The 27720-nt window shown below is 43.2% G+C and overlaps 2 protein-coding genes across 3 annotated transcripts in view; one reads left to right on the top strand and one right to left on the bottom strand.

The window, feature by feature from the left end:
- ARNT2 (aryl hydrocarbon receptor nuclear translocator 2) overlaps window positions 1-8541 on the bottom strand; it is a 199714-nt gene extending 191173 nt beyond the window's left edge. For both annotated transcript variants that reach the window (XM_050799957.1, XM_050799961.1), the window contains exon 1: window positions 8313-8541. In XM_050799957.1, coding sequence (XP_050655914.1) covers window positions 8313-8343 — 31 coding nt within the window. In that variant the 5' untranslated portion in view covers window positions 8344-8541. The remainder of the gene's footprint in view (window positions 1-8312) is intronic.
- MTHFS (methenyltetrahydrofolate synthetase) overlaps window positions 1-27720 on the top strand; it is a 599465-nt gene that overhangs the window by 3397 nt on the left and 568348 nt on the right. The window lies entirely within an intron of this gene.

Here is a 27720-nt window from a genome sequence, read left to right as displayed (position 1 = left end):
GCCTCTCTGAGCCTCTGGTCTAACATTTGTGGACAGCAGTATAAAACAAAAGTATATAAATCCATTTGACTGTTCAATTCTACTTCAAAGAAGTGACAATAAGGAAAAAATCATGTATGTATATATCCATTCATATATGAGGATGTTCATGACAATGGTGTGTACAATTCTGGCAAACAGAAAAGCACACCAAATGTTATATGCCCAGATATAAGAAAGAGAGTTAATGAATTATGACACTGCCATAAACAAGATATCATGCAGCCTCTCAAATAAGTATCCTTGATAGGATATACCATTAATGAAGGAAAAAAAGGGATGACAAAACAATATGCTCAAAATAATTCTATTTTGTTATATATATATACACACACAATATTTAGAAAAAAGTCTGTAAGGATATATGCAAAAATGTTAGTTATGGGTGGTAGAATTATCTTAGTGCTTTTGCGCATTTTCCAAATTTTTTACAATCAACACAGATCTTTATTGTGGGGGAAAAGTAGTTGTGGTGAAGAAAGCAACCAACTCCTCAGCAGGGGCTAGGAGAAGAGCCCCAAGCTCTGCATTGTGTGTTCTCACAATGAAACCGAAACAGTAAGAGATGCCCCATGTTTTCATACAATGTACAAAAGCAGGAAGTACCTATCTGTAAACATTTTGGCATTTTTGTAGATTTCCCTGAAAAAAAAAAATGGTCAAATTGTCATAGACTTGGTAGCCACAGAGTCTCTGCTTATCTGCAAAGAGCCTCAGCTTCCAACTCTAAAGCCTGCACTATTTAATCAGAGGGCAATGAATGCATCCTTTGACCTTGTTGCTGCCTTCCTGAATGCTGTTAGGGCGGCTGAACCTCAAAGCCAGCCTGGAGTCTGCCTTATCAGTAACTTCTGGTAATTAAGCAAGCCATGTCAACAGTTTCACACACGACGCAGAAGGCAGTAAACAGGAGGATCCCACTTCCCTTCTGAGAAGACCCTTGTGGAACTGTAACATGGAACCTACCACTACCACCAGCCAGTCTCCAAGCTATCACCTACCCTTCTTCTGGGATGAATGATGAGCTTTGTGTGTCCAAGGTATCAGGTAGGTGTAGGACCTGCTCATCCACCCACCTGCTGGGGACTCGAGGTAAGCCTCTGAGCCTCTCTGAGCCTCTGGTCTAACCTTTGTGGACAGCAGTATAAAATAAAAATATATAAATACATTTGACTGTTCAATTCTGACCTAACCTTCTTCTGGAAAGAATGATGAGCTTTATGTGTCCAAGGCTCCTTGTTACAAAGTCTAGAGGAACTAGTTTGCATAGGAATTATCTTGGTAGGATTTTCAGATCAAAATCAGTTTGCACAAATAAAAGTCAGAATCTCAATTAGACATCTCTGGCCTATTTTGTTACAGAGACCTACAAATACAGGATATATGCTTTCTTTCCTTCAAGGGAGTTATTGAAAGGCAGCCACATACAAAATATAAGACAGTTCCCTGGCATCCCTTCATTTATTCATTAACAAAACCCTACCGGGTATCTATTGTAATGGGAAGCAGTAAGGTAAATGCCAGGGCTGCCATACTGTTGGATACATTCCCTGACCTCACAGGGCATCCAGTCAGGTATCAATCAAATAACTACACAATTTACATGAGGCTAAGTGCTCCAGAAGCAAAGTACAGCCTTATGGGGCCCTGGAAGAATGCATGATAGGTACATTTTACCTGGATAAAGGGATCAGGATAGATTTCCCTAATGGAGTAAGAATTCAAGCTGAGCCCAGAAGAAAAGAAGGAATTGGACATTGGACAGGAAAATGGTCAGGAGTGAGGAGGGGGTAAGGGTAGGGAAGGAGGGACAGTGAGCAATTAATCATTCCAAGAAGAGGGACAAAACATAAACAAGAACCCTCAAGTAGAAAGGAGCTTGGCTAAAACTGAGAAATAACTTTTCTTCATTGAACAAAGAGTTTCGTGTAGTGAGCTAGTCCAATAGCCTGACCTGCCCCACAAAAGGAGGGAAAGAGAAAGAGAGAGAGAGAGAGAGATGGTAGATAGATGATAGACAGGTAGGTAGGTAGGTAGGTAGGTAGGTAGGTAGGTAGACGAAAATGAGTGGATTGCTGAATCTGTAAAAGATGCAGAAATAATCTCCCTATGACCTTGTGTCTTAGTGAATCTCAATACAGACAGACAATAGAGCAGTAAATGCAAGCATTGCTTGGGAACTATGGTACTTGGACCAAGAGCTGTATGTTCTGTGAACTAACCCCAAGGAAAGCATTTAGAGAACCTGGTAAATGGCTGGCTAACATCCTTCTTCGTTTCTTTCTCCAGCCAAGATCTCTGGGAGCATGTGTCCCACTGCCTCCATGACAGTTCCACTTGCTTGTCTCACAAGCAGCTCAACTTGACTGACCAATACTGAAGCCTGGAGCACACCCTACAGGTCCCCTGCCTCTCACTAACTTCCTGTCACCTCCAACCACCCAGGTGTCAGGACAGCAAGCTGGGAATCATCCTTGACTCTTCCCCTAACTCCTTACCATGAAGTCATGATGATTCTGCCCCAAGGAGGACATGCCCTGCCCAAGGGATGGACAGGGAAGTAACTGGTGCCCCTGGAGTTGTTCAGCATGGCGTCCCTGCCTCCAGTACAACTCAAATCCACCTCTCTCTCTCCATCTCTACTAACAGCCTCTGGCCTAAGTCAGCACCATCTAACTGGAGTCTTGCTTTTCCTCCCGCTTCAGTCCAATTGGCTCTCCACACAGCAGCGAGAAGGGGCATTTAAAAGTGCAGGTCAGACCACGTCCCTTGCTCAAACCCCCTTCAGTAGATTTCCAGTGTTTTTAAAATGAAGTCTCAGCCCCTAACCCAAGTTTTGTGATCCCCCGTGAGCTGGCCTCTACCGCAGCTCCAGCTTCTCACACCACTTTCACCCTTGCTCCCTGTTCTCGAGCTCTTCCCAACTCAGGGCCTTTGAAGGGGCTCTTCCTTGTGCCTGGAATGCTCTTCCTCACATTTCTCTTCATTCCTTGGAGCTTGACTCAAGGGTCAACTCCTCAGAGAGGCTTTCGCTGACTTCAAATGGCCTTTGCTAATCCTCTAATTTAGGTCCCTTGGTTATTTTATCTCAGGGGATCATCTCTTCATAACATTTACACATTTCTAACTAACCTAATTGTGTTACTCTTGTGTAACTAACCTAATTGTGTTACTCTTTTGTGACTATTTGTCTTGCTAGCAAGCAGCATGATGGTAGGAGATATACCTAATTTGCTCAACACAGTGACCCCAGATCAGTCCCCAGCACATAGTAGCTACTCGATAAGTATTAGCCCATAGCAGCTTCATTCGTCATAATTGCCAAAACTTAGAAGCAACCAAGATGTCCTTCAGTAGGTGAATTAATAAATAAACTGTGGTACATCCAGACAATGGAATATTCTTCAGCCACCAAAATGAATGAGCTATCAAGTCACTAAAAGACACGGAGAAAATGTAAATGCATATTATTAAGTGAAAAATGCCAGTTTGAAAAGGCTACGTAATGCATGAATCCAATTATATGACTTTCTGGAAAAGGCAAAACTATGGAGACAGTAAAAAGATCAGTGGCTGCCAAGAATTCGGAAGTGGGAGGAATGAATAGGTGGAACATGGATAATTTTTAGGGCAGTGAAAATACTCTGCATGATATTATAACAGTGGATATAAGTCATATACATTTGTCCAACCCATAGAGCGTCTACCATCAAGAGTGAATCCTAATGTGAACTATGGACTTTGGGTGATAATGATGTGTCATTGTAGGTTCATCAATTGTAACACATATACTACTCTGCTTGGGAATGCTGATCATGGGGGAGGTTGTGCATGTGTGGGGGCAGGGGATATATGAGGAATCTCTGTGCCTTCCTTTCAATTTTGCTGTGAACCTAAAACTGCTCTAAAGAAGAGCCTTTAAAAATATTAACTTTTAAAAATTCATTAATTAATTAAAATAAATATACACTGAAGGAATAAATAAACCTCTTTTTTCAGATATCACTTCTTCCTTTTTTTCTTTCTTTTGATGAAGCCAAAATGTCATCAGCTCATTTTTTTCTTATAAGTCCATAAAATAATGATGTGTCCTGCAATTGATAGGCTCATAGATTCAATGAAGGACAGGATGTAGAGAAATTGGGCTGAACTGTATGTCCAGTTGGTTTGGCTGTTCCAGCCTCACTCAAGCCAGGACAGCTGGCAAGCATAGCGCACATGTCTCAAAGGCTCAAAACCTACCCACATTCTTGAGTGTCCTGCTGAGTCCCCAAGAGCACTGAGGAAGCAACCACTTGACAGTATCCCGTATTTTCACAAATCTTGTCTGCCTTACACCCCAGCCATCAGCTCAAAACGACCGTTCCTAAATTCTCTATAAGTCAAAATCTCTCTCTTCAAAAGGCCCATATTCAGAAGTTACCTCCCATAAGACTTCCTGTGGCTGCCCATGATGATATGAACACACCTAGTCAACATTCATTTCATTCCACCTGGTGTTATTAAGTTAGTCTACCTATGCCTCCCCTATTAGACTTAGAACTCCGAGGTCAAGAAATATTCTCCCTCATCTCCACATTGCTCTATTCCCTGCAGAGAGCTTGGCATATCAAAGACACTCAATCAGTTCAACAAGCTGATTCAAATGTCCCCCCTTCTAAGGCAGTTTGTTCAGAGAATCTTCCTGCACTATACAATCAATTCCAAATTGAAATGTCAAAGACCAGAAACCTGGAAGTGGGGGAGAAAATCCAATAATTGATTTCAGAAAAAAGTGGAATTCCAAATCTCTTAAAACATAATTTTGAAATCCTTTAAAACATACAAGCCTTATTAATTACTCTTCAAATACTCATCTCAGAGAATGTCCACATAATGCTTAATTCCTAATGATTATTGGTCTGAATTTGTAGCTGATTCCCTCATGCTTAAATTACAAAAGATTAAGATGGAACAATGACACTGGGGAAACAATCTCCTTCTTAATTGTGCCATTTCAGCTGCAAATACCCTTTTATGTATATAACTAATTCAAACTTCACTATTTCCTATAAATCAGAAACACTTAAATGTCATTCAAAAAGGTAGCAAAACACACACACACACACACACACACACACAGATGGAAGATTCTATGACTTCACTCTCTAGTCTAAAGGATATATGTCATTCCTGGCCAGAAAGAAAAGAGAAAATCAGCCAGTACAGCAGTTTCAGTGACCCATGTAAGGACTGGAAATGACCCAGAAGGAGTGGGTACCAGGGGCCATAGGATATGAGAAATATAGCCAGGACTGTCATAGCAGAAGTGATAAGGAGAATATCTGGGAGCCCAATCCTTCCTTCTCCTCTCCCAGAGTAGCTGGTAGAATCCTAACCCAAAACCCTAATGGGGACCTTGAAGGAGCAGAGTCAAAATTTGCACCTGGATTATATTCAGAGTAACATGAGTGTGAAGACCCCAACATCATCTGTCACCAACAAGGCCCTAGAGAGTCCCCACTACACATCACAGAAGAGTGTCTTTGTAAACGGTTCTGCTGCTGTGAAGTGGTCAGCTGGGAAAAAAGGAACAACTGGTGGAGTGGGGAGGTGACTGGCTGTGGCCTTTGTACCCTGGACACAAACTAGCAGCAGAAATAAATCCTAGTGCTTCCTAGTCCATTTGATTCTGTTTACCAAGCTCTTATTCTTTGCAAAGCAACCATATCTGGGGAAAGGAGGGAGGCAGAAAAAGGAATTCAAAGAAGTGTCACAAGCCCATGGGAGGTAGGCTCTGGGTGACAAGCTCGGGTACCACGGCTCTTTTTGTTGTAAATTGTCCATAGAATCTGAACTCTCTCTCTCTTTGGCTCAAACCCTGAGCCATCTCCCTTGAAATTAAACCCTTTCTCCCAAAGAAGAAGATGGAGATTCACATGGGGCAAGAATAACACATCCCCATGGATCATCCTCAGGGGACCAGTAAAAGAAATGATGGTAAAACGAAAGGCGATCACCGCAAGGAATTTTCACTTGAGAAATTATCACCATGCTGAAGATCTCCGGTATAGCTGTCAACAGAGAAAAGCAGCTGTCAAGCTGGCCAGGTGTTGACTAACAACACAAACAATACCCTGTGCTTGTATCATTCAAGCCTCCACAGTCCAAGGCACAAACACAGGCTTTCCTGTGCTCCACACCACTGGGCCAGGGGCAACTACTCCATCTTTAGTCCATGTAGCTCATGGAGCAATGTAATGGACAAAACAGTTTTAAATAACGATGTCATAGAAATTATGTAAATTATTCTAGAATAATTAATTTGATTACGTAGAAATTATGTAAATCACCAGGGATTTTATTCCTGTTCCCAATGTAAACCTATATTGGACTAAAATATCTTCATTTAACTTCTTTTGCTTTTTCTGATTTCATAACATTTACATCTATCAATTTTCTATTGATTTTGAAGTAGTTGAATGGGTTGAAATTGCAGCTTCAGTCGCAGGCAAACTGGCACAGATGTGTTTCAGACCAGCCATGTTCCTTCTCAGTGTTCTGGACAGAGGCCTCCTTGTCTGTTCTTCCAAGAGTCCCTATTTCTGCTGATGGAACTGCCTTCCTTGGAATTACACAGGCTCTTCACCTTGGTGTCTCCATGGACACCTCCCCTTTGTCTCTCCTTGCCTCCTCCTTTACTCTTATTCCAAATCTAACTCTACCTGCCCAGTGGTGCATTCCTTCCTCTCTGGTCCAGCCATGGCCACCAATTCTGGCCTCCCCAGCACCTGCCTCATGTCATGCTGGGCTCCGTCTCAAGTCTTGTTCCCTCCTTTCTATGTTTCCTAGACATGGCTGACAAATTTATCTTCCAGAAAAAGTGATCATGCGATTTCCTTGTTCAATACCATTGTGGTCTCTCTCTCTCTCTCTCTCTCTCTCTCTCTCTCTCTCTCTCTATTTTATTTTTCTGGATCTTAGGAAGTGTGCAGAGGACTCTCCCTTAATGTGGAGAGAGAAAGTCCATACTCCTCAGTCTGTCCTTTAAAGCCTGGTCACATCCAAACAATTCAGTGTTAAATCCCACTGCTGCCTCTTAGATCTCCAGTGCACCAACCACTCACTGACCTCTGCACATGCTTAGAACAAGTCCACTGTCATTTACGCCTGCAATGCCCCTCTGCTACTGGCTCTGTATATTCAAACATTCCCGTTTTCAACGTGCAACCGAAACGTCCAGAAGGCTTCCCTGGCCTCCTTAGATGAAAGGGATCTTTCATGCCTAATTCTATGATGACAGACACTTTTCTTTGCTAAGCATCAATGTTCCTCCTCCGACCCTCCCTATCTCCAACACATGACCTCCATTCTCTTGGGAATTTCCTGGGGGCCGCCCTCTGTGACTCTCCCTGCATCTTCCACAGGGACCTAGCAACCTGCCGTGCCCACAGCAGCCTCTGCACAACACCCAAAAGTTTGTACCAGCTTAGATGTTCACCTTTCTCTTCTCCCACACTCATCAGGTAGGGAACTTTCCCAACGAAAACGGGACTTCCCTACTATAATACCCAAACAGGTAAATGTTGCCACTCCATCAAGAACTCTTCCATTTTTGAAATCTTTCCTAATGAGCTCAGTTGTCACAGACTGCACCCTGCTGACAGGTCAGCCCAGAAAGCAGGGGATGTCACCTGGGCAGGACAGGGGCTACTTCACGCTGGTGACCACAGGCTGGGTGTTCTGGGTCCCAGAGGGTTAGGACACACAGCAGCCAGTCGCAAAGGGCGCAAAGGACCAGCGCTTGGGGGGCGGGGCGGGCAAGGGAGAGTCCCAAGAGTTGTACCCTGTTGAATCCCAGCTCCAAACTTTTCCCTCCATCAGCGCTGAGCCCTCCACCAGCCAGGACTGGCTGACGCCGTGATGCCACAAAAGCCGGGACCGGAAGAGAAAAATGCGTGGGATGGGGAAGGCAAAGGCGGTTATTTTCAGAACTTCGGGGGCTCCCGGGCCGGCCCTTCGGGTTCCGGAGGACGCAAGGCCAGCGTCCGGCCGCCCGCGGGTCCGGACCGGCGCCTGCCCGGGACCGGATGGGCAGCGATCGGGATGCAGATGCCGCTCTGGTGCTGATGCTGCAGCTGCCGCGCAGTGACAGCCGCTCCACCACCCACCGCGCCGAGCTGCTGCTCCGCGCACCCGGGGGCGCCCGGCGCGCCTGATCCGCTCCGGCCCGCTCCGGCCCCGGGCAAGGCCTGCGGGCTGCGGCGGGCGGCGGGGCCCAGGCCGCTACTCACCCGGAGGGTTGACCGCTGCCGGGGTTGCCATCTTGCTCGGAGAGGATAGGCGCGCGCCTGGCAGGGGCGCGGGAGGGGCGGCGCGGAGCCGGGCACTTAGCCCCGGGGACCCGGTCAGGCCCAGGCGCTGCCGCCGCCACACAAAGGACGGCGCGGGCGGGCGGCGCTCCCTCCGCTCTCCCCGCCGCCGCGGCCGCTCACCGTCCCCGCCTTTCTCTCCTCCTCCTCCCCCTCCTCGGCCTCCTCCTCCCGGTTCAGCCTTTGTCGCGCGGCGGGGGGCGCCCGGCCCGCGGCTCCCGGGTCAGAGCGGTAGCACCGCGAGACTTGGGGCTGCTGGCGGCGGGACCCCCAAGTTGGGCGCCGGCGACTGGAGGGGACAGAGGGCCGGGCGCTCCCTCCGGCTCGCGCAGGTGCTCGGGCCTGGCCGGGCTGGGATCGCGGGCGCTCCTCCCGCGCTCGCCTAGCCCGGGCTGCCCCCGCACGCCCACTCCCCAGGTGTCCGGGCGCGTATCACCGAGGGGCGCCGTGCCCAGGCCAGGGGGCCAGGGCGGAGCGGGTGGGGGAGAAGCCCATTTAGATTCAGAGGGAAGCTGGTCCTGGGAGACGGCCGCGAGAAACAAAGGCGCCCCAGTGCTGCCCACTTAGCATGCCAGAGCCGCGCCGCTCGACTGCCAGGCCGGGGACACGGCGTGGTGCGAAGCCGAGGGTGCCCGACCCCGGGAATTCCTGAGGCCACGGGCACCTCCAAGGCCACCGCCGTACACAGCTTCGGAGTGCACAGTGCACATGCCCAGGCACAGGGAGCCGGGCCCAAAAAATTGTGAATGTCTTGGCTTTGAGTAAGGCGCTCAGCTCTATCTCCTTCTTGCCATGATAGCTGCCATTGGTTATTACTTGAGGACGTTGCAAGAGCCTTATTTCCACCGCCAAGTTGAGAATTTAAAAAGATTTTTTAAATAGGTTTATCCGCGTATTCTGGTGAAGTTCGGATGCAGAGAACTTGGAGGGGTTGTTTTCTACCAGACACTAGGATCCCTGTGAGAGGTAATGGCCCCTAGGAAGGACACGTCACCATCGTGGTCCCCTGTAAAGGTTAAATGGAAGGATAAAGATATCCCAGGTGAACGCTGAGAAGGGCAAGATGGCCCCTAAACGCAGATATGTTTGCAGAAACATCAAACTGCCCTAAATCCTTCCAAAGAAGCATTTTCTGGAGGGTAGAGAAGCAGTGTTTGGGATGTGTGTTCAAATAAGCATTCTCTTTGGGGAGTGTTTGTCACTACTAATCTAATAGTATATCAGTTCTACAAATGTTGAATGTCTGCTGTGTGCCAGGCACAAAGCCAGGTGTTGGGCCTACCACGGAAAGAAAGACACAGGAGCTCTGTTCTCCAAGGGCTTCTAGTTTGGGGGGTAGATTGGGGAGGAGTGAAACAAAGTATCTGCACTCAAGAAGCACACAGATCCTTTGGGAGCTTAGGGCAGAAGCCCTGAAATTGGCATCTCCAGCCTGTAGTCACTAATGAATGAATGAGGGCAGAGAGGAGGAGTGATCAGAGAAAATGAAAATTAGGCTTTGAAGACATGAGTAGGACAGGTGGAAAAAGAAGACATTTCAAGTAAAAAATAAAGCAGGTGTGCACCCAGCCGCAAGATAGGCCAGGCGGAGACAGAGAAACCAGGATATCAGCTATGGCCCGCTCCTATTTCCCATACCAAAGTTGACTGTTCCTGATTCCAACATCAAGCCAAATGAGAATTCAGCCTGTCTTTTACATACCCCAAAAAGCAACACACTCAAATACCAACTTAATTAATGTATAACATGTACTGGACTGAAGATTTCTTAAGGAAAGTACAAGAGGAGGCTCTCCTCACTCACCCCACATCAAAAAAGGTAAAACTCCATCTTGGATATTTCTGCTACCCAGAGTCCCTTCTAGATCCTTCTCCCCACAGGCGGTTCAATCTCTGGTGGCCCATCTACATAAATAGCACTTGGCATCACTGCCCCCTATCCCATGAGGCTCTTTTATTCTCCAACTTTCCACACCCCTTAGAAACAAGCAAGTTCCTCTCCTTGGTGTTTACGTATCAGTTTAGCATTTCAGCCAGGACCCATGACTCATTTTGTCTCCAAATACAGTTCTAATATCATCCCTAAAAAATAAAATATGAGTGAACATGACTCTTACGCACACACACATTTAACCATACAGATTTGTTGACAAGGTTTACTTTCTTACTCTGCTGTTGTGTTCTGCCCATTTTTCTAAATGTCACTCGGCTGATATCTTTAAAACTGGATCTTGCACTGGTTCATTGCAATAAAAGACAGGCGACATGTGGACAACTGCTAGACACTTCTCATAGTCTGGAGTCGGCCATGCTGTGGTTTTGGTACATAATAAATACATTTAGATCTTCACAAAGGAGACATTTCATCTTCTCCCCAGTCACTGTGTTTCAGAGGTGGAAAGGACCTTTGACATCATCCAATTCTACCCCCGGAGTTTGCAGATAAGGAAACTGAGGCTCAGGGTAGCCAAGGTCATGCAGCTTAATAGCCAGACAAGACTTAGAACTGGGCTACACGCAATACTGGGATTTGGTGGCTTGGGTTGGGGAGTGGTTAGGGTGTAGGGGAAGAAATAGAGAAATGGGCCACTAACCTTCTCTCTCATCTCTCAGTATCAAATAGGTTAAATGCTCAGAAACATTGATTGTGGATGAAAGCCCCCCCACTTAAGTAAACAATCTGAAATGGAGTGGTTAGTCATTGTTGCATACTGAGTGGCATTTACACAATACAGTGGTCTTGTGCTAATTATGAGAGTCAGTAGACTGTGACCAGTTAACGCAGCCTCAGGAATTCCACTCAACCTTTAAACAACCTAGAACTCTTTGAAATTCCAAAAGAGGCTGTTGAATTTGAAGCTGAGATTTGCATTTTTGAAAAGATTAATGCAGATCCACCGAGCCCGTAGCGCACGATTCTGGGCACAGCGCTCCCAGAAATGACCAGAGTTGACCAGCTGCTGTGCTAATGCGTACCAGGGTCCACAGCCTTTCTTTCATGATTCTCTTTTTTTTAAGTTGGTGGGAGAAAGCAGCCACCTGAGTTCTGCTTCATATCCCTTTAAGTCCTAACACTAGAGACAAAGGATTTCCGTTGTATAATATATAAATAATTCAAGGCAATTTTATCTTTTTTTTTTTTTTTGAGACGGAATTTTGCTCTTGTTGCCCAGGCTGGAGTGCAATGGCGCAATCTCGGCTCACCGCAACCTCTGCCTCCCAGGTTCAAGCAATTCTTCTGCCTCAGCCTCCCAAGTAGCTGGGATTATAGACATGCACCACCATATCCAGCTAATTTTGTATTTTTAGTAGAGACGGTGTTTCTCCATGTTGGTCAGGCAGGTCTCAAACTCCTGACCTCAGGTGATCCGCCCGCCTTGGCCTCCCAAAATGCTGGGATTACAGGCGTGAGCCACCATGCCCGGCTAATTTTATCTTATTTTAACTTCACTTTAAGATACCAAGAGACCAGGAATGAAAGCACAGTCTTCTGCAGAAGGAGAGGCATGGTAGGGCTGCCATGGATATAACCACAGGCTTTCTCTCCATTTATATGTGTCCTCTCAACCCTTCCTTCCTCCAACATTCTAACTTCTCTCTCTCTTTGCTGGAGACAAAGGCTTGTGAGTCTCTGTTATCCCCACTGCTACCTTCTTATCTTTATTTCTACACCGGTGACAACTGCCCACATACTGTCTGTCCAGGCACTACCCCCAGCCCCCACCCCTGCCTTCTTTCCTATCAGGCCTCTCCTTTACACCAAGAATCATGGACTTATAACAGATCAAATGTGGATGAGATCTTAGTTTTATACAAAAAGGCATAAGCACCAGCCTTTGAAGCAGAAAGCGTGGTATAGGTTTTTGCTCTGTCACTTCATGAAACTTCTCTAAGTCTCACTTTCCTCACCTGGAAAATGGGGATGATGTTACCTACTGTGCTGAATTTTGGTGAAGATGACATTGAATGAAGTAATGTGTGGGCTGTATACACTTTAAAGACTTTAAAATGTATTGTGGTAGTATTGCAGAGGAAAGAAGAAAAATACGGCAAATCCCCATCCCACAGAGATAGGAAGGGGAAGCTTGTCGTGCTTTACCTTCATGGAGAGTGGGGAGAAGGAAGGAAGGAGGGTGGGAGGGGAAACAGGCAGTCAGTCCCAGGTGCTCTAATTTCCGTGGAAGGTATATGAAGCCAGCTGATGGAATAGCCAAAAGCGGAGGGGTTTCTGGCCACCACCCATGTGGGAGTCTTGGAGAAGATAAAACACAGGGTGGTTCTGCAGGGATTGAGGGATGTAGCTGCAAAGCTGGGCCTGATATGGCACTCCTGGCTCCTTGTGGCTCTTTGAGGTATGCTAGGTGTGCCACAGGTGAGGAGACATGAAGGTATTGAGGGTCTAAATTAATGCATAACTGGCTGAGGACTAAAAGGCTATAGTAGGCAGGATTGAATGAACAAGACCCCAAACCAAGGCCACAGATATCAGCTCTCAGTGTGAGGCCTCCTAAAGATATCTTAATGTTCACCAGCCAAATGACCATCCCAGCCCCTCAGAATGGAGGTGGGCAAGGCTCTAAGGCTCCCTTCTCTCCCACCACTCCCTCTATGACCACCTAGACACCAGCTTGAAGGGGAGTTGGGAGTGAAAGGGAAAGGACCTAAGAATGACTGCATTCACCTGGGTGATGCTGAGCTTTCTAAGAGATAGTATAAAACAAAGAAACACCATGAGCTGTCAAGGTTAAAATTCATTTGGTTCAAATGAGTATGGTATGAGTTAATTTCTAACCCTGCTACGGGGATAAAACGAGACAACCTAAAGTGAAAAATATAACAGATGGAAACATATCCATGGTGAGAATGTACCATCCATGAACTCTTAGGAATCAAGACCAAGTAACATAGTGCTAAAATGTACACAACAAAAACTACCAGGAATTTAAGGAGAAGCTGACAAAAATCACCTTATCAGTAGAGACTTTAATCAAGATTTTCTAGTTATTGGTAGATGAGATCAACAACAACGCAGGACAAATGTAAAATATGTTGATATGAGGTTGATTTACTCTTGGCCTGTAGGAGGACTCTGCTCCACTTACTCTCTCCCCACTCCTCCCCTGGGCATGGGCCCAAAGCACCCAGCACCAGGAGGAAGACATGGGGCAATGACTGGGTGGGTTTGGAGACAATAATGGGACCACAATGCTACAGGCATAATCTTGCTCCCTGGCTGTGTCTTGTCTCTTGGGAGTTGTTCTCTTGCAAACAGAACCCTGTGTCCTGAGGCCTGAACTTCTTTGTGTGTTGAAGAACAGCATGTGCTTGTGCTGATGCCTTTTCTTTGTGTTCTCTGGCTGTCTCAGGGGCTAGCAGCATCTGGGCTGGCCTCTTCTATCACACAGAGACATGACAACACTGCAGTTTAGACTCTGAGCTGCTCTCAGAGCATGGACTTGGAAGCCAGACAGTCCCCTGTTCAAATCTCAACAACTCTACTTACCTACTCAGTGTGAGTTAGACGCCCTGTGCCTCCATTTACTCATCCATGATCTAGCGATATTAATAGTACTGATCTTATAGGGTTCTTGTTAGAATTCAATGAGTTAGTATTTGTAAAACACTTAGAACATTATCTGGCATGTGGTTCTTATAGGATATTTGTTGATATTATTATCAGAGAGGTGAGGTAAGTTCAGCCTCCCATCCCCAAAATGAAATGGGACAAATTGAATTAAAACGAAAAAGCAACTGACAATTTGGAAAACAGTATAATGATGACTGTCTGTATCAAAAGCTATCTGCAGAGAAAAATTCACAGCTGCAAGTACTTGATTATTAAACAGAAATGAATGGAAATAAGTGAAATTAGCATTTAGCTCAGAAATCTCAGGGTCAATGAATATTTTGTACCTGAAAACACCCCAACTCAAATTAGCTTATGTAGCCATATTATTGGTAAGGTGCTAAGGATGCCCAGGTAACCCAAAGGAAAGGTTAACAACCAAAACTCAGACAGGTAGGGATACAGTTAGACTTCAGGAAAACTGGGACCAGGCATCTGGACTTCACAAGGACTCCCTGTGCGTATTTTCCCCTCTCCTTCCCTTCATGTGTCATTCTTTCCCGCTGCACACACCTTCCTCCACATGGGAAGATACATTACTCCTGACAGGTAGGATGGAAACCATCTTTGGCTCCCATGATCAGAAAGGGGCACCCTCTCTGGTAGGAATGGCACCTTAGGAAAAGGTTGGGGGAAGCCCTGATTCGAGTCACATGCCTGCTCCTAGCCAACCTTGCCCTGGGGACCATGCTGCCCCAGATGGGGAGAGGAGACAACAGTGTGTGGGAAGGAAGCGTACCCTGATGGGACCTGGAGGCTGGAGCTACCGAGAAGCAGAGCTTGAGAGGATGGGGCTATAGACAGGCTGGGAGGACATTTCCACAGATGTCTGCCACAAAGTGGGGGAAAAAATTATAGCAAGGGAAAAATGAACGAAGATAAATGCAGAAACAAATTTAGCAAGCACAAAAAGAAACATTCATAAATCAGTCCAAGGGCAGATGCTCTGGAATGAACCCTTATGTCTCTGATTCTACCTTCCTGTCCATTTTTACCTCCATAGTTGCTCCCCATTCACCACCAATTATGCTCCGGTAAGATCCAGCCACACAGTCATTTCCTACATACACTGTGCTATTCCCTTTGCCCAAAACGCCCCTCTCCCCAGTGAACCTCTCATTCATCAGGTACCACATGTGGATTGCCTTGTCTCTTCCGGGTGGTGTGCTCATGGCTTCTTGCGGGATGGACTTCCAAATTCCTCCTTTCCCCTTATTCTAGCACAAACCTCACTGCACAAGGATTGGTTTTTAAAATAACATCTTATTTGATACATTAGGCTGTGAGCTACTACCTTCATCTTTTTTTTTTTCTTTCTCTGGTACTCATTTCATAGCCTGAGCCATATGAAGTATTCTAATATTCATGGAGTGAGTGCTTGAGTCTCTTATCAGACATCAGTGATCACATAAGCAGCATGTTTCCATCCCTTTATCTCTTCCATGGCAGCATACATAGAGCTAAATGTTGTGTTCCCCTGCAAAAGCTAACATGTTCCCAGTGTTAGGGAACCCCAGCATCTCTCAATCTTTAACGCTTCTTCTCTGGATTTTTATTTTTAATTTCCTACTTTGATTCTGACTCATATTAAAAGCTACATCAATTACTCTTGGAGAACAAGAGGGAAATAGGGAAAATAAGATATTCTACTCATCAGTTAGTACCCTATTCATTATAAGTCTTCATGTTTTCCCAGTCCATGGGAAAGATTTCAGTAACTCCATTTACCAGTTGTAGTTATAACAAATTCTCCTCTACACCCAGCACCTTCTGACTTTCAAATCATGTTAACACCATTATTTCACTGGTCCTGGCACTTTTTACTTGGTCTTATAAGTGAAGAAGTGCCACATATATGAAAGTATTCAGATTTTGCTACCTTCCTGTTGTATTAATCCATTTTGGAAGCCACCTGCACAATTGAGAACATACTTTTTGAGCATAATACGATTATCTGGACGTTTTAGCAAGTAATGCTGAACGTGTGCATCCGATCTTTTCTTATGTTATATACAGTGAAGTAATCTTTGCTTAAAAATGCCAAGTGAATTAATGGGGTTGGTTAATGATTAATCTCTCTTTCCAAGTGATACTCAGCATTCTGTTGGCGTCCACACTGGTTACTCTGATACAACAGGGCTTGACCAAGTTCATTATCCAACCGACTGGTCTGGGACTGCGCAATCATTAGCATGCAAATTACCACAAACAAAGGACAGGTGACAATGACTTTCCTTCCTGTAGGTCACACTCTTAGAGGGAAATGAAGCATGTTTTTGTTTAAGAAAATTTATTTTGAGAATATTCCGTCTAACTCGTTGAGGAATTAGATTTCGGTGCTTTGAACGTATGGCTATTTCAAACACAGAGTCATAGATTTTTAGAGGTGAACTTTAAAAACCATCTAGTACACAATTTAGAGGTAAACCTAAGAAACTTTCTCATTCTCCCTGTGTATTATACTGTTAGGAAATTAAGGGTAGGGGTGGAAGAGGGAGGTACTGCTTTTGCACCTTGAGTGAAGTGGAGGAGTTGTGGGTTGGAGGGAAGTTGTGGGTTGGGCAGAAGGAGAAGCAGTCACAACTACTCCATTCTTGTGTCTTAAAGTATAACACAAATACCCACCACCCCTGCTAGGGAGAACTCCAGTTTTCACAATGTTTCTCACCCCCAGGCCTCTCTGGGCAGGTTGGGGGAGGTCCTCAAGGAAGCTGAATCTCGCACAAACCTGCCTTGGTTGCCTCTTGTCACACCATCATCCACTTCCCTGCCACCTCTACTCCAGACTTCCCTCCTGATCAGCACCCATCTCGTCCGGTGACCCTGTTTGATTTCTGTTCTCTTGGCACCTCTGCCAACACCATGGCTGCCATCCAGAGTTAGCCTCAGGGCAGGCCTCTGCTCTCCTCCCTTACAAAGGGCCATTCCTGCTCCTCCTTATCACCTGCACGTGGGGTCAGAACCCAGAAGTAGTTCTAGCTATGGCTGCAGTAACTGCTGACTGCTCCAGAAACTCACCATTTCCCTGTGTTGTTAATTCATCTACTGCTTGCACTGAAAGCTAACTTGCTATTAACTGAAAACCAAGCCAAACCAAACCAAAGAGTTGGTTGGTACCATCTGGCTGGCCTGCCTCTGGGTGCAACCATCACCACTCACATACTTTAGCCCTCACTACACCTTAAATCCAGAGCTCCAATTCCTTCCAGCCTCCTTAACGAAGGAGAAGTTCCTTCCTTAGCCAATCCAGAGCCCGCCTCAATTCCTGGCTTAAGATTACCAATTCTCCTAGATGACTGAAAATGAGACACCCATTCCTTCCTGATCTGCCAAGATGGGGGTTTCTCCTCCTGCCCACGTGGTCTCAACAAGACAATGATGAGAGATGGATAATGGTACATTTCTCTAGGTCTGGGCTTCTCAATTTTATACATTATTAAAAGTCAAACCCCTGGCTACAAGGGGAAATCACTGGTAAGAATGTGGGATGATGGCAAAGACAGGGCTGGGGTCGTCTCATTCCTACACTACTGTTGTTAAACTCCAACACACTACAGCATTGAGGAAAAGAAAATGCTTAGAGGAAAACACAAATCCTCACCTGTTCTCTATTTCATCAGTTGAGTCTCTAAAATTGTAACATAAACAGAATATTTGTATATCAAATCATATTCATGTTACATGATACTTGAATAGGAAAATCCCTGACATTCCCAATATTCATTGTGAAAAGCATTCTGCCTTTGTTCCTGGTGCCTAAGTTGTTTACATAATGCATAAGAATTTGGCTAAATGGAGAGGCAACTGCAGGGCCTTAAAACCCTTGCCGATTGTGACATGTCTCAGAGGCTGTTCATATAACGTGTCTTTGAAACCTTCACTTTTTTCTTTTTTTCTGGACCAAAGTATATTCCTAACTAGGTGTTTCCCCAGTCATCCTACTCACAGGGCTCAAAAAGAGGAGGAATTTGTTTGCTGAGTTGGTACGATGATTTCTGAAGCTGTTTCTGAAATTCTGACCATAGCAACAGGAAATTGGAGGCAAGATACTAGAAATAAGCACAAATTAGATACAACTGTTTAGGGCAGATGTTGACTTAAAAGAATATCTTTTTTTGGGTCAAATGCAAAAAAAAAAAAAAAAAAAAAGAGCTACAAAATCTAACAAGACCTGCTAAAGATGAATGTGTATTCGGGGGGGAAAAAAAGAATAAAGACTTGTTACAAGTAACATTTTGGAGAAAAACAAAATTATAGGCAACGATACACAAGAACTTCTTTGTCAATAGCAAGGAGTAGTCTATGAGGAACCTTGTCAAGAAACAAGATGTGTCCAGGACTCAAGTTGTTCCCTAATCATGCCACCAGTTCTTCTCCTTGATGGGGGAACATTAGCCTTTTATGTATGACTCAGTGATATTAGCTACAAGGCCATCTTTCTAATCCCCCGTCACTTCACTTCTGGCCTATACTTCACATGTATACATACACACACCCCACCGTGCCCCAGCAACCTTCAGAGGATAATCTGGCTTCCTAAGGAGACTTTCCTATAAAAGGTAATGAGGGGATCAGCCCACAGGTTCACTCTAGTGTACTTGCCATTTCTGCTCCCTATTAAAAATAAACTGATATTTGATCAGTTCACTCTGTCCCTCAGGACCTGATGATCTCTGCTTGAGCTAAAAAGTAAAACCAAGGTTCCAGACCAAGGGGAGTAGTCATGCCCCAGGGTGATGCTGAGCAGCCCCTGACCTTTCTAGAGAGCATCTTTGACTCACTGATTTCCAATTTTAATCTGTAAATAAGTATATCATATTTATTTTTATGTGAGTGTTTAGGTCAACATCGATATATATGTGCATATGTATATGTACACACACACAAACTATGTCTGTATCTACAAAGTGTCTAAAATATTGCAAAATTGTTTTATATAGATTTCATTTAACCCTTTAAATTAACTCTTTAATGTAGTTAATATTATTTTCATTCTATAGATCTGGTGACTGATATTTACAGAGTTAAAGAGGAATTTGCCTAAGGTCACACGGCTGATAAGTGACATAGCTAAATATGTAAACACAGACAAATCTGACTCCAAAATTCTTGCTCAGTCAATCTTAAAGTATTAATTTATGCAAACTAGAGCTCTCTCCACTGATAATGTTATCCCATTTTAACACAGAAACTTGAAATGTAACTTCTCTTGCTAACTTAGTGAAGTAAATTGGAATGAGATTGAGGAGGTTCTCTGTAAATAGGGGAAACAAAAAATAGAGTAAGCAGCTATTCAATATTCACATACAGAGCAAGATATACATTCGAACTTTTGAGAAAGACTTAAGTAAATGAAATAAACAGAAACAGAGGCTTAGAGAGACTCCATAACTTGCCTAAGATCATACAGCTAATCGAAAACATGGTCAAGATTCAAAATCGGGTCTCTGCATAGACTAACAATGCAGAAGCCAGCAGGCTAACCACTCTGAGAACTCATCATTATGCTTTCACTGGTAGGTGATTGCACCTTATGATGCTACAGGATGCGAGAACAAGGGATTGGGGTAGGTGAGGTGAGTAGGCTTTTTGCAATTAATAACAATACTAGCACTGACACTATTTTTTGTAGAATAAAATAAGCATGCTAGGAATTGATAAATAACAAAAATAATAATTCATAACAATAGGAAGGCAGCTAAGCTACCAAGGCCCAGCCAAGTGGTGGGATCCTGAAACGTCCCTAGAAAGTAGCAGGTCTTTGCACTCTGTCAATGCAGAGATTGTTTACATGAAATTATGTTGAGTTTAAAAGAAAGCAGAAAGAAGCCAACACTAAGACTATAATTCTATGAGTGTGCATGCCAATAACAAAAGTGCTCAGAAGGGAATTTAGAATGCCATCATTGGTTCAATGTACTTTTTATTTTCATGTACTTTTTATTTTCTTTGAAGTGGTTTGTTTTCCCAATTATTCATATTTTTTATTTCGAAATAATTTCAGGCTTTCAATAGAGTTACAAAAATAGTAGAAACAACTATCATAAGCCTTTCACCCCAACTGTTAACATTTTGCCACATTTGCTTTATCATTTCTTCTCTCTCCCTCTCTCTTCTATCTATCTATCTATCTGTCTATCTATCTATCTATCTATCTATCTATCTATCTATCTATCTATCTGTCTATCTACACCAATATTATTGTTTCTGAACCATTTGAGACTAACTGGAGACATTAGAGTCCTTTCTGCTAAATACTTCTGTGTATTTCCTGAGAAAAAGGGCTCTCTCTTATATAGCTGTATTATATTTATCAAATCAAGAAATTATTATTGATATAATTATCTAAGCTACAAACCTTATTCATTTTTTCCCAATTATCCCAAAATTGCCCTGTATGGAAAAAAAGAATCCTAGTTCAGGGTTCAACCCAGGATCACATGTTATATTTCACTGTCATGACTTCATGTCTCCTTAATCTAGAAATGTTTCTGCTTTTAAAAGATATTATTTTAGAGCAGTTTTAGGTTCACAGCAAAATTTAGTGAAAAGTACAGTGTTCCCACACACACCCTACCCCTCCACACACACAGCCTCTTGACTATCAACATGTCCCATCAGAGTGGTACATTTGTTATAGTCAATAAACCTACACTGACACATCATTTTCATCCAGAGTCCATAATTTACATCAGGGTTTACACTTGTGATGTACATTCCATGGGATTGGATAAATGTTTAATGATGTGTATTCACTTTTATAGTATCATAAAGAATAGTTTCACCACCCTAAAAATTCTCTGTGCTCCATCTATTCATCCCTCCTTCCCTACCAATCCCTGGAAACCACTAACTTTTTACTATCCCGGGAGTTTTGCCTTTTGTGGGATGTCATATAGTTTAGAACCATACAGTATGTAGACTTTTCAGATTAGCTTTTTCTTTATTTCTTCAAAAAAAAAAAAAGCGGGATACATGTGCAGAACGTACAGGTTTGTTACATAGGTATACGTGTGTCATGGTGGTTTGCTGCACCTATTGACCCATCCTCTAAGCTCCCTCCCCTCATCCCCCAACCCCCAACAGGCCCTCGTGTGTGTTGTCCCCCTCTCTGCGTACATGTGTTCTCAATATTCAGCTCCCACTTATGAGTGAGAACATGCAGTGTTTGGTTTTCTGTTCCTGTGTTAGTTTGCTGAGGATGATGGCTTCCAGCTTCATCCACGTCCCTGCAAAGGACATGGTCTCATTCCTTTTTATGGCTGCATAGTATCCCATGGTGTATATGTACCACATTTTCTTTATTCAGTCCATCATTGATGGGCATTTAGGTTGGTTCCACGTCTTTGCTGTTGTAAATAGTGCTGCAATAAACATGTGTGCATGTGATTTCCTGTTCCTGTGTTAGTTTGCCGAAGATGATGGCTTTCAGCTTCATCCATGTTCTGCAGAGGACATGATCTCATTCCTTTTTATGGCTGCATAATATTCCATGGTGTATATGTACCACATTTTCTTTATCCAGTCTATCACTGATGAACATTTAGGTTGGTTCCATGTCTTTGCTATTGTAAATAGTGCTGCAATAAACATACGTGTGCATGTGTCTTTACAGCAGAATGATTTGTATTTCTTTGATGATCAGTGATGTTGAGCTTTTTTCCATGTGTTTGTTGACTGCATAAGTATCTTCTTTTGAGAAGTGTCTGTTCATATCCTTTGCCCACTTTATTTATTTATTTGTTTATTTATTTTATTACTTTTTTTTTTTAGATGGAGTCTCTGTCTCCCAGGCTGGAGTGCACTGGCACAATCTCGGCTTACTGCAACCTCTGCCTCCCGGGTTCAAGTGATTCCCCTGCCTCGGCCTCCCAAGTGGCTGGGACTACTGGCATACGCCACCACCCTGGGCTAATTTCTTTGTATTTTAGTGGAGACGAGGTTTCACAATGTTGACCAGGCTGATCTCAAATTCCTGACCTCAGGTGATCCGCCCACCTCGGCCTCCCAAAGTGCTGGGATTACAGGTGTAAGCCACTGTGCCCAGCCTCCTTTGCCCACTTTTTGATGGGGTTTTTTAAAATTATTATTATTATTGCAAATATGTTTAAGCTCCTTGTAAATTCTGGATATTAGGTAGATTGCAAAATTTTTCTCACATTCTATAGGTTGCGTGTTCAAGCTGATGATAGTTTCTTTTGCTGTGTAGAAGCTCTTTAGTTCATTAGATCCCATTTGTCAATTTTGGCTTTTGTTGCAATTGCTTTCAGTGTTTTTGTCATGAAGACTTTACCCATGCTTATGTCCTGAATGGTATTGCCTAGGTTTTCTTCCAGGGGTTTTATGGTTTTGGGTTTTACATTTAAGTCTTTAATCCATCTTGAGTTAATTTTTGTTTAAGGTATAAGGAAGGGGTCCAGTATCAGTTTTCTGCACATGGCTAGCCAGTTTTCCCAGCACCATTTACGGAATAGGAGATCCTTTCCCATTGTTTGAGACCAAACAGGCACACATTCCTAAAATACCTGTATAACTAAAGCCTGGGTATAATTTATTACTCTAATTATTCAATAATTTACATATACAGAGCCATCCCAGCAAATTAGAGTAGCGTTACTGACAGCTATTACTTACCGAATGCTTACTAAGTGCTAGGCACTATTCCAGGATATTTCTCACAATAACCCTAGGAGGAAAGTGCTGCTATGGATTTACAGTATTTCATGGATTCTAGGGTTCTCTCTAAAATCAGGAGGTGGCTTACAGTCAGTAGCGTTTCACAGCCATTGTCATATTGGCATAATTGCTATTCTCTGCATGCACAACGTAGACTAAAAACCTTTGGATGACCATTCTAATAAGCCCAAGAAAGTTCAGCATCGAGACTTTCAGAATGTCCTGGAGGCAGCATTGAACATATATGAGAAATCCTTCAACATCTACTCCAGAGGATGAAAGTTTGAAGAAAAACATGTACATTGACTCTGAGCTGTAAGTGATTCAGAAGAAAGACTCTGACTATGATCCAATTTTAGGAAAAACTTAACGAATATATGCGTGAGTGTTGCATGATAAAAATCTACATCTAAATAAATCTAAAAGAGCTCTTTCAATAACATGAAATTTAAAATTTTAGTATTAATAAAACATTATGTCATAGCTTAATTTGCAAAGGGAAACAATGGACTCTTTTTGTCTCTTTTAAGAATATGCATTATCACAGACAAGACCTGGGCCCCAGGCCTTTTTCTGGAGTTGAAAATCAGAAGAAAAATCAACCTGCAAAATAATGAAAATGTTTGCATAAACTGAGTCAGAAAAAATAGAATAAGATATAAATTTGAGTTAAAAGTGGCCTTGGGTGAAATATACAAGCAGCATATTCTTGACTTTTGCTCCCTACAGTGTCCCTCAAAACACTCTGGCTCACATATGAGCACACTCACCATCATTTCAGCTCTAATGGTGAAAGCAAGGCACACTACACAGCTTGAATGCTCTTTTCTATTTGCTTCTTGCACCTCATAAATATGTTCAAGTGTTCACATTAAATTGTATCTAAGGCAGCTCAACCCAAAAGATAGTATTTTCTGCTCTCACAGGGCATTTGCCCTATTTATTCCAGACCACACTCAAGGAAAACATACTTCTCTTAGCATTTTCTTATTTTGCTGAAAGCAGAACGTATGGTAAAGGACACCAAACTTAATTAGCGCATTAACATAATCACATCAAGTGTAGACATAGAACTTGACAATAGGAAATTTAGTAAATCAACGTGAATGTTTTCAGCCCCATACTTTATAATTAGGGGAAATAAAAGGATAGCTTAAATGCTGCTGGATGCATTTACTATGGTTGCTTCTAATTTATGAGGTTGGAATTGTTGACACCAAAGAGTGCTTAAATTTATCTTCATATTTAAATGAGACAAAAGTTTAAGCACACATATTTTTCTATTTAGAGACTTCTTTTTGACCTTCTGTGCTAAATATAGATGCTCTTTTGCTTTCAAAAGCACTTACTAAAGCTATAATGCTATGGTGAGAAGTTTTGCAAATGAAAACAGGCAGCCATTGCAATTTCAAGAGCTCAGAACCCAAAAGACATAAAGTAGGCAAACAACAACAACAACAAAACCTGATGCAGGTTTTTTGAGGCTTGGCCTGTCTTTTATTTTATATTAGACTTTTTTCAGGAATTGGCATGAATTCATCACCCTCAACTCCTTTCCCCAACCAGTGAAGGTGGTCTGGAATTATAAGTTATTTTCTTAGGGGAGGCAGAAAATTAGATGTATTGGGTGCTAGTTTTGTGACAATCTAGTTGACAAATCAAAGACAGAATATGTAGAGGATAGACACTATAGTAATTGCAGAAACAGGTCTTAGTGTCTCACAAAGCTGCACCTGTGGCTTACTTGCTGTGTGCCCCTAAGCGATTTGCTTCACCTAAACCTCAATTTCCTCATATGTAAAATATAAATAATGACACCTATTTCATTGCACTATTATGGAAATCATTTCAGGTAATATAGGTAGCACAGTGCCTGACGCATGGTTAACTGCTCAATAGATGTTAACCAGCCAGAATAAAAATGAGATGCCATTATGGGGTTAGGATGTGAGTGGTTAACTGCAGATGTGCCTGGGAAATGGAGACCAAGTAGCTCCACACAGCCAGTATCTTGGAAGGACCACAGCTTTCCTTATGTACTTCTCACAGGGAAACTTCAGGACAAACTCATTCCAGGTTTTGTTCTGAACTGCTTGCCTCAGTTAATTCCTGGCACCTAATTCTATCTTGCTTTTGGTCTCGGTGGTTACTGCCTGATTATTCCTTAGACTTCTCTTCACTCTTTGAGTCTGGGTTTTTTTCTCCTCATCCCTACTTTTACAGGAGGTAGAAAGAAATTATTTAGGCAGATAGTAAGGGCAACAGAGTCCTCGACAGATTTTTCCCTTTTAATAAAAAGCAACCCCCAAATCACTTCTTTTCTAACAAAGAGCAGCCTGAAAAAACGAGCTGCAGACATAGATAAGCAAGCTGGAAGCTTGCACATGTGCATGCCAGCAGCTGTGCCAATAGGAAAGGGCTACCGGAGGGCCAGGCATGTTCAACATGGAGGCTCCATCTTCCCTTTTCTTTGTCACCACCTGTACACTAAAGAACCAGGCAACAAGGCACCAGCCAGGCAGCGAACCCATCTGCATAGTAAAAAGTCATGGTGGGGCAGCCAGCTTTTATATGCACTATGCAAATAGCACACCTGGTCCAACCAATCTTTCATGTCTTATGTAAATCAGACACTGCCCCCTCAAGCTCGTCTGTAAAACCTTCTGCATTCATTGCGGAAGTGGCAACCATTTTGTCTGGGACTCCTCTCTGTAGCGAGAGAGCTCTTCTCTTTCTTTCGGCTATTAAACTTCCACTCTGAACCTCACCCTTTGTGTGTCTGTGTCCTAGTTTTCCTTGGCCGTGAGACAACGAATGTCAGGTATTTACTCCAGACGATGATGCTGCTTCACTATGCTGGTTGAAACTTTCTTTCAATGCTCAATTGATTTTCATTTTTTCTACAAACATCCCTGTCTTTCCAACCTGAAGCTGAACCTTCTCCCTCTGACCTACCATTTCCATAGCTATGTGTACAACTTGGGTTATTTACCTTACGATCAGTCCCAACCCAGTGCTTTACACAATGGGGGATGACTCACTTTCCCTGAGAACTTCCCTCACCAGCTGGGTGGGCTGCAGCTGCCTCTTGGTTCCACAAGGCCCAGACCAAGAGCCCTTAGCTGATTGGATTTAGGGAAGACATATTTAGATGCTGTGGGGCAAATGTTTTCTGTGCTTCATCTGGAAAGGCAGAATAGGACAGGTGGAAGAAAAACAAGAATGAAACAGACACAGAGAAACAGAGGTGACCTATGAGGACCGCTCGGATAGCTGTGAGCTTTCTGACTGTGGCTACCTCCCTTGAGAGGTCCTGTCACTTAAATCTCAAGGCTTCACAAAGCGTTCTTGAGTCCGTTCCAAATTTTAGTCCTTAAGCCCCTTGAATTGTTCCCCTTTACTTACAACCAAAGAGTTTTTTGAGACAAATACATACTCAACAGAAGTGTTGACTTCGCTGTGAAATAAATGACTTTTATAATGAAATCAGATTTGAGTTGTCAGATAGGTGGCCTCCTCTATCTTTGTATCATTACAAGAGCTGTTCTTTCTTCCTGCATCACACAAGCTCGTAACTTGTTGGAGTTCTTTCTGCACTGTGAGATTCAATGCATGCCTGCAGACCTCAGCCCACTGAGAATCCCTGGAGGTGGGAGTCCTGTTGATTCCCCTCTGCAACCGCAAGGTCTAGCAAGCATTTAAATGCCTATGGCATATGGAAGTTCATTTTTCTTTCCTGTAAATGCCAAGTGAGCAAGTCTCCACACTCAGGTTTGTAATGATGTGCCTGATTTTGCCCAAATTGGTGTCCATGGAGAGCCTGCTATAGAAGAAAGTGCTATTCTAGAAACAGCCCTGGAAATTAGAAAGGAAGGGCCTAGTTTCCCATTATTCTGTGCTCTTGGACTTGGAGAATTCTCAAGTACTGTCATCCAGGCAAATATTTTGCTAGTGTTCACCAAAGAAAATTAGCAACAGCTTGGCAATATTTAATGAACAATTATTGATAATTAAAAAGTTGTCATTATCACTGATGCAGAATAAGAGATCATCATGTAAATGAGAAAAGTACCATATTGGCATTTTTTTGAATGGGGCATAACACAACCTTTCCACCTTTTTCTAGGCCAAATGTTAGCTGAATTTTTAAGTTTTCCAGCATAGTCTAAAATAGGTTCCAAAACAAAAAAAGGTTGACTCTAAACAACATATATCCATGGTGATGGATGCATCACACATATTATTCATTGGAGGAAATGTTATGCTTGTTAGGTAACATCATGGGGGGAAATCTTGAAAACAAGAGTAACCACTTATTGAGCATCCACTCTTCTCCTGGAACTTTATGTTATTTATGAACATTATTGCTAACACTCCTGATTACCTGGAAAAGTATATTTTATTATTGCCCTCTTGCATTGATGGAAATCAAAGTCTGCCCAAGGCCACACAGTTGGTAAAAGGTTTGAGCTGGAATTCATGGGCATCCTGTTTCCAAAGTCTGGTTCTTGACACATTTTAGCACAATGAGCAAATAAGGATATTATTTTGCATAAACTCTTTGGGTTGCTATTTTCCTAAAGGATCTCAGTGGCATAGCCAGAGCTCTTTATTATAAATAGACTAGTAATGTAAACACTTCACCAAGGCTGGGGTGAGTTGGTGTCAGGCATCCCTTGCACATCACTCTGCTAAAGTAGGCAATAGCAAGCCTCATGCTTCACATGATGAGGTCGGCCAACTCTACCCAGTGCCTTTCCTGTGGGTTGCTGCAGTAATATTAATAGATATCAAATAAGACCATCTTGAGTCCATCTGGCACGTGTTCCCATTACACTGCCTCAGAACAGAAATTTTAACAGAACAAAAATTCTCTCATAAATCTGCATAAGTATACAATTCTACTGCTGAAGTGTGCCACTGTGTTGTTAATAGTTTCTTCAGAAATCATGCCCACCACAGAAAAATACAGGTAGAAGGTGTTCCCTGTCTTCACATATAAGTCAAGTCCAAGGAAAGAATGCCAGG

Source organism: Macaca thibetana, chromosome 7, assembly GCF_024542745.1.
Source record: "Macaca thibetana thibetana isolate TM-01 chromosome 7, ASM2454274v1, whole genome shotgun sequence".
Lineage (NCBI taxonomy): Eukaryota > Metazoa > Chordata > Mammalia > Primates > Cercopithecidae > Macaca > Macaca thibetana.
Note: the sequence above shows the minus strand (reverse complement) of the source record. Positions and strands in the feature narration are given on the sequence as shown.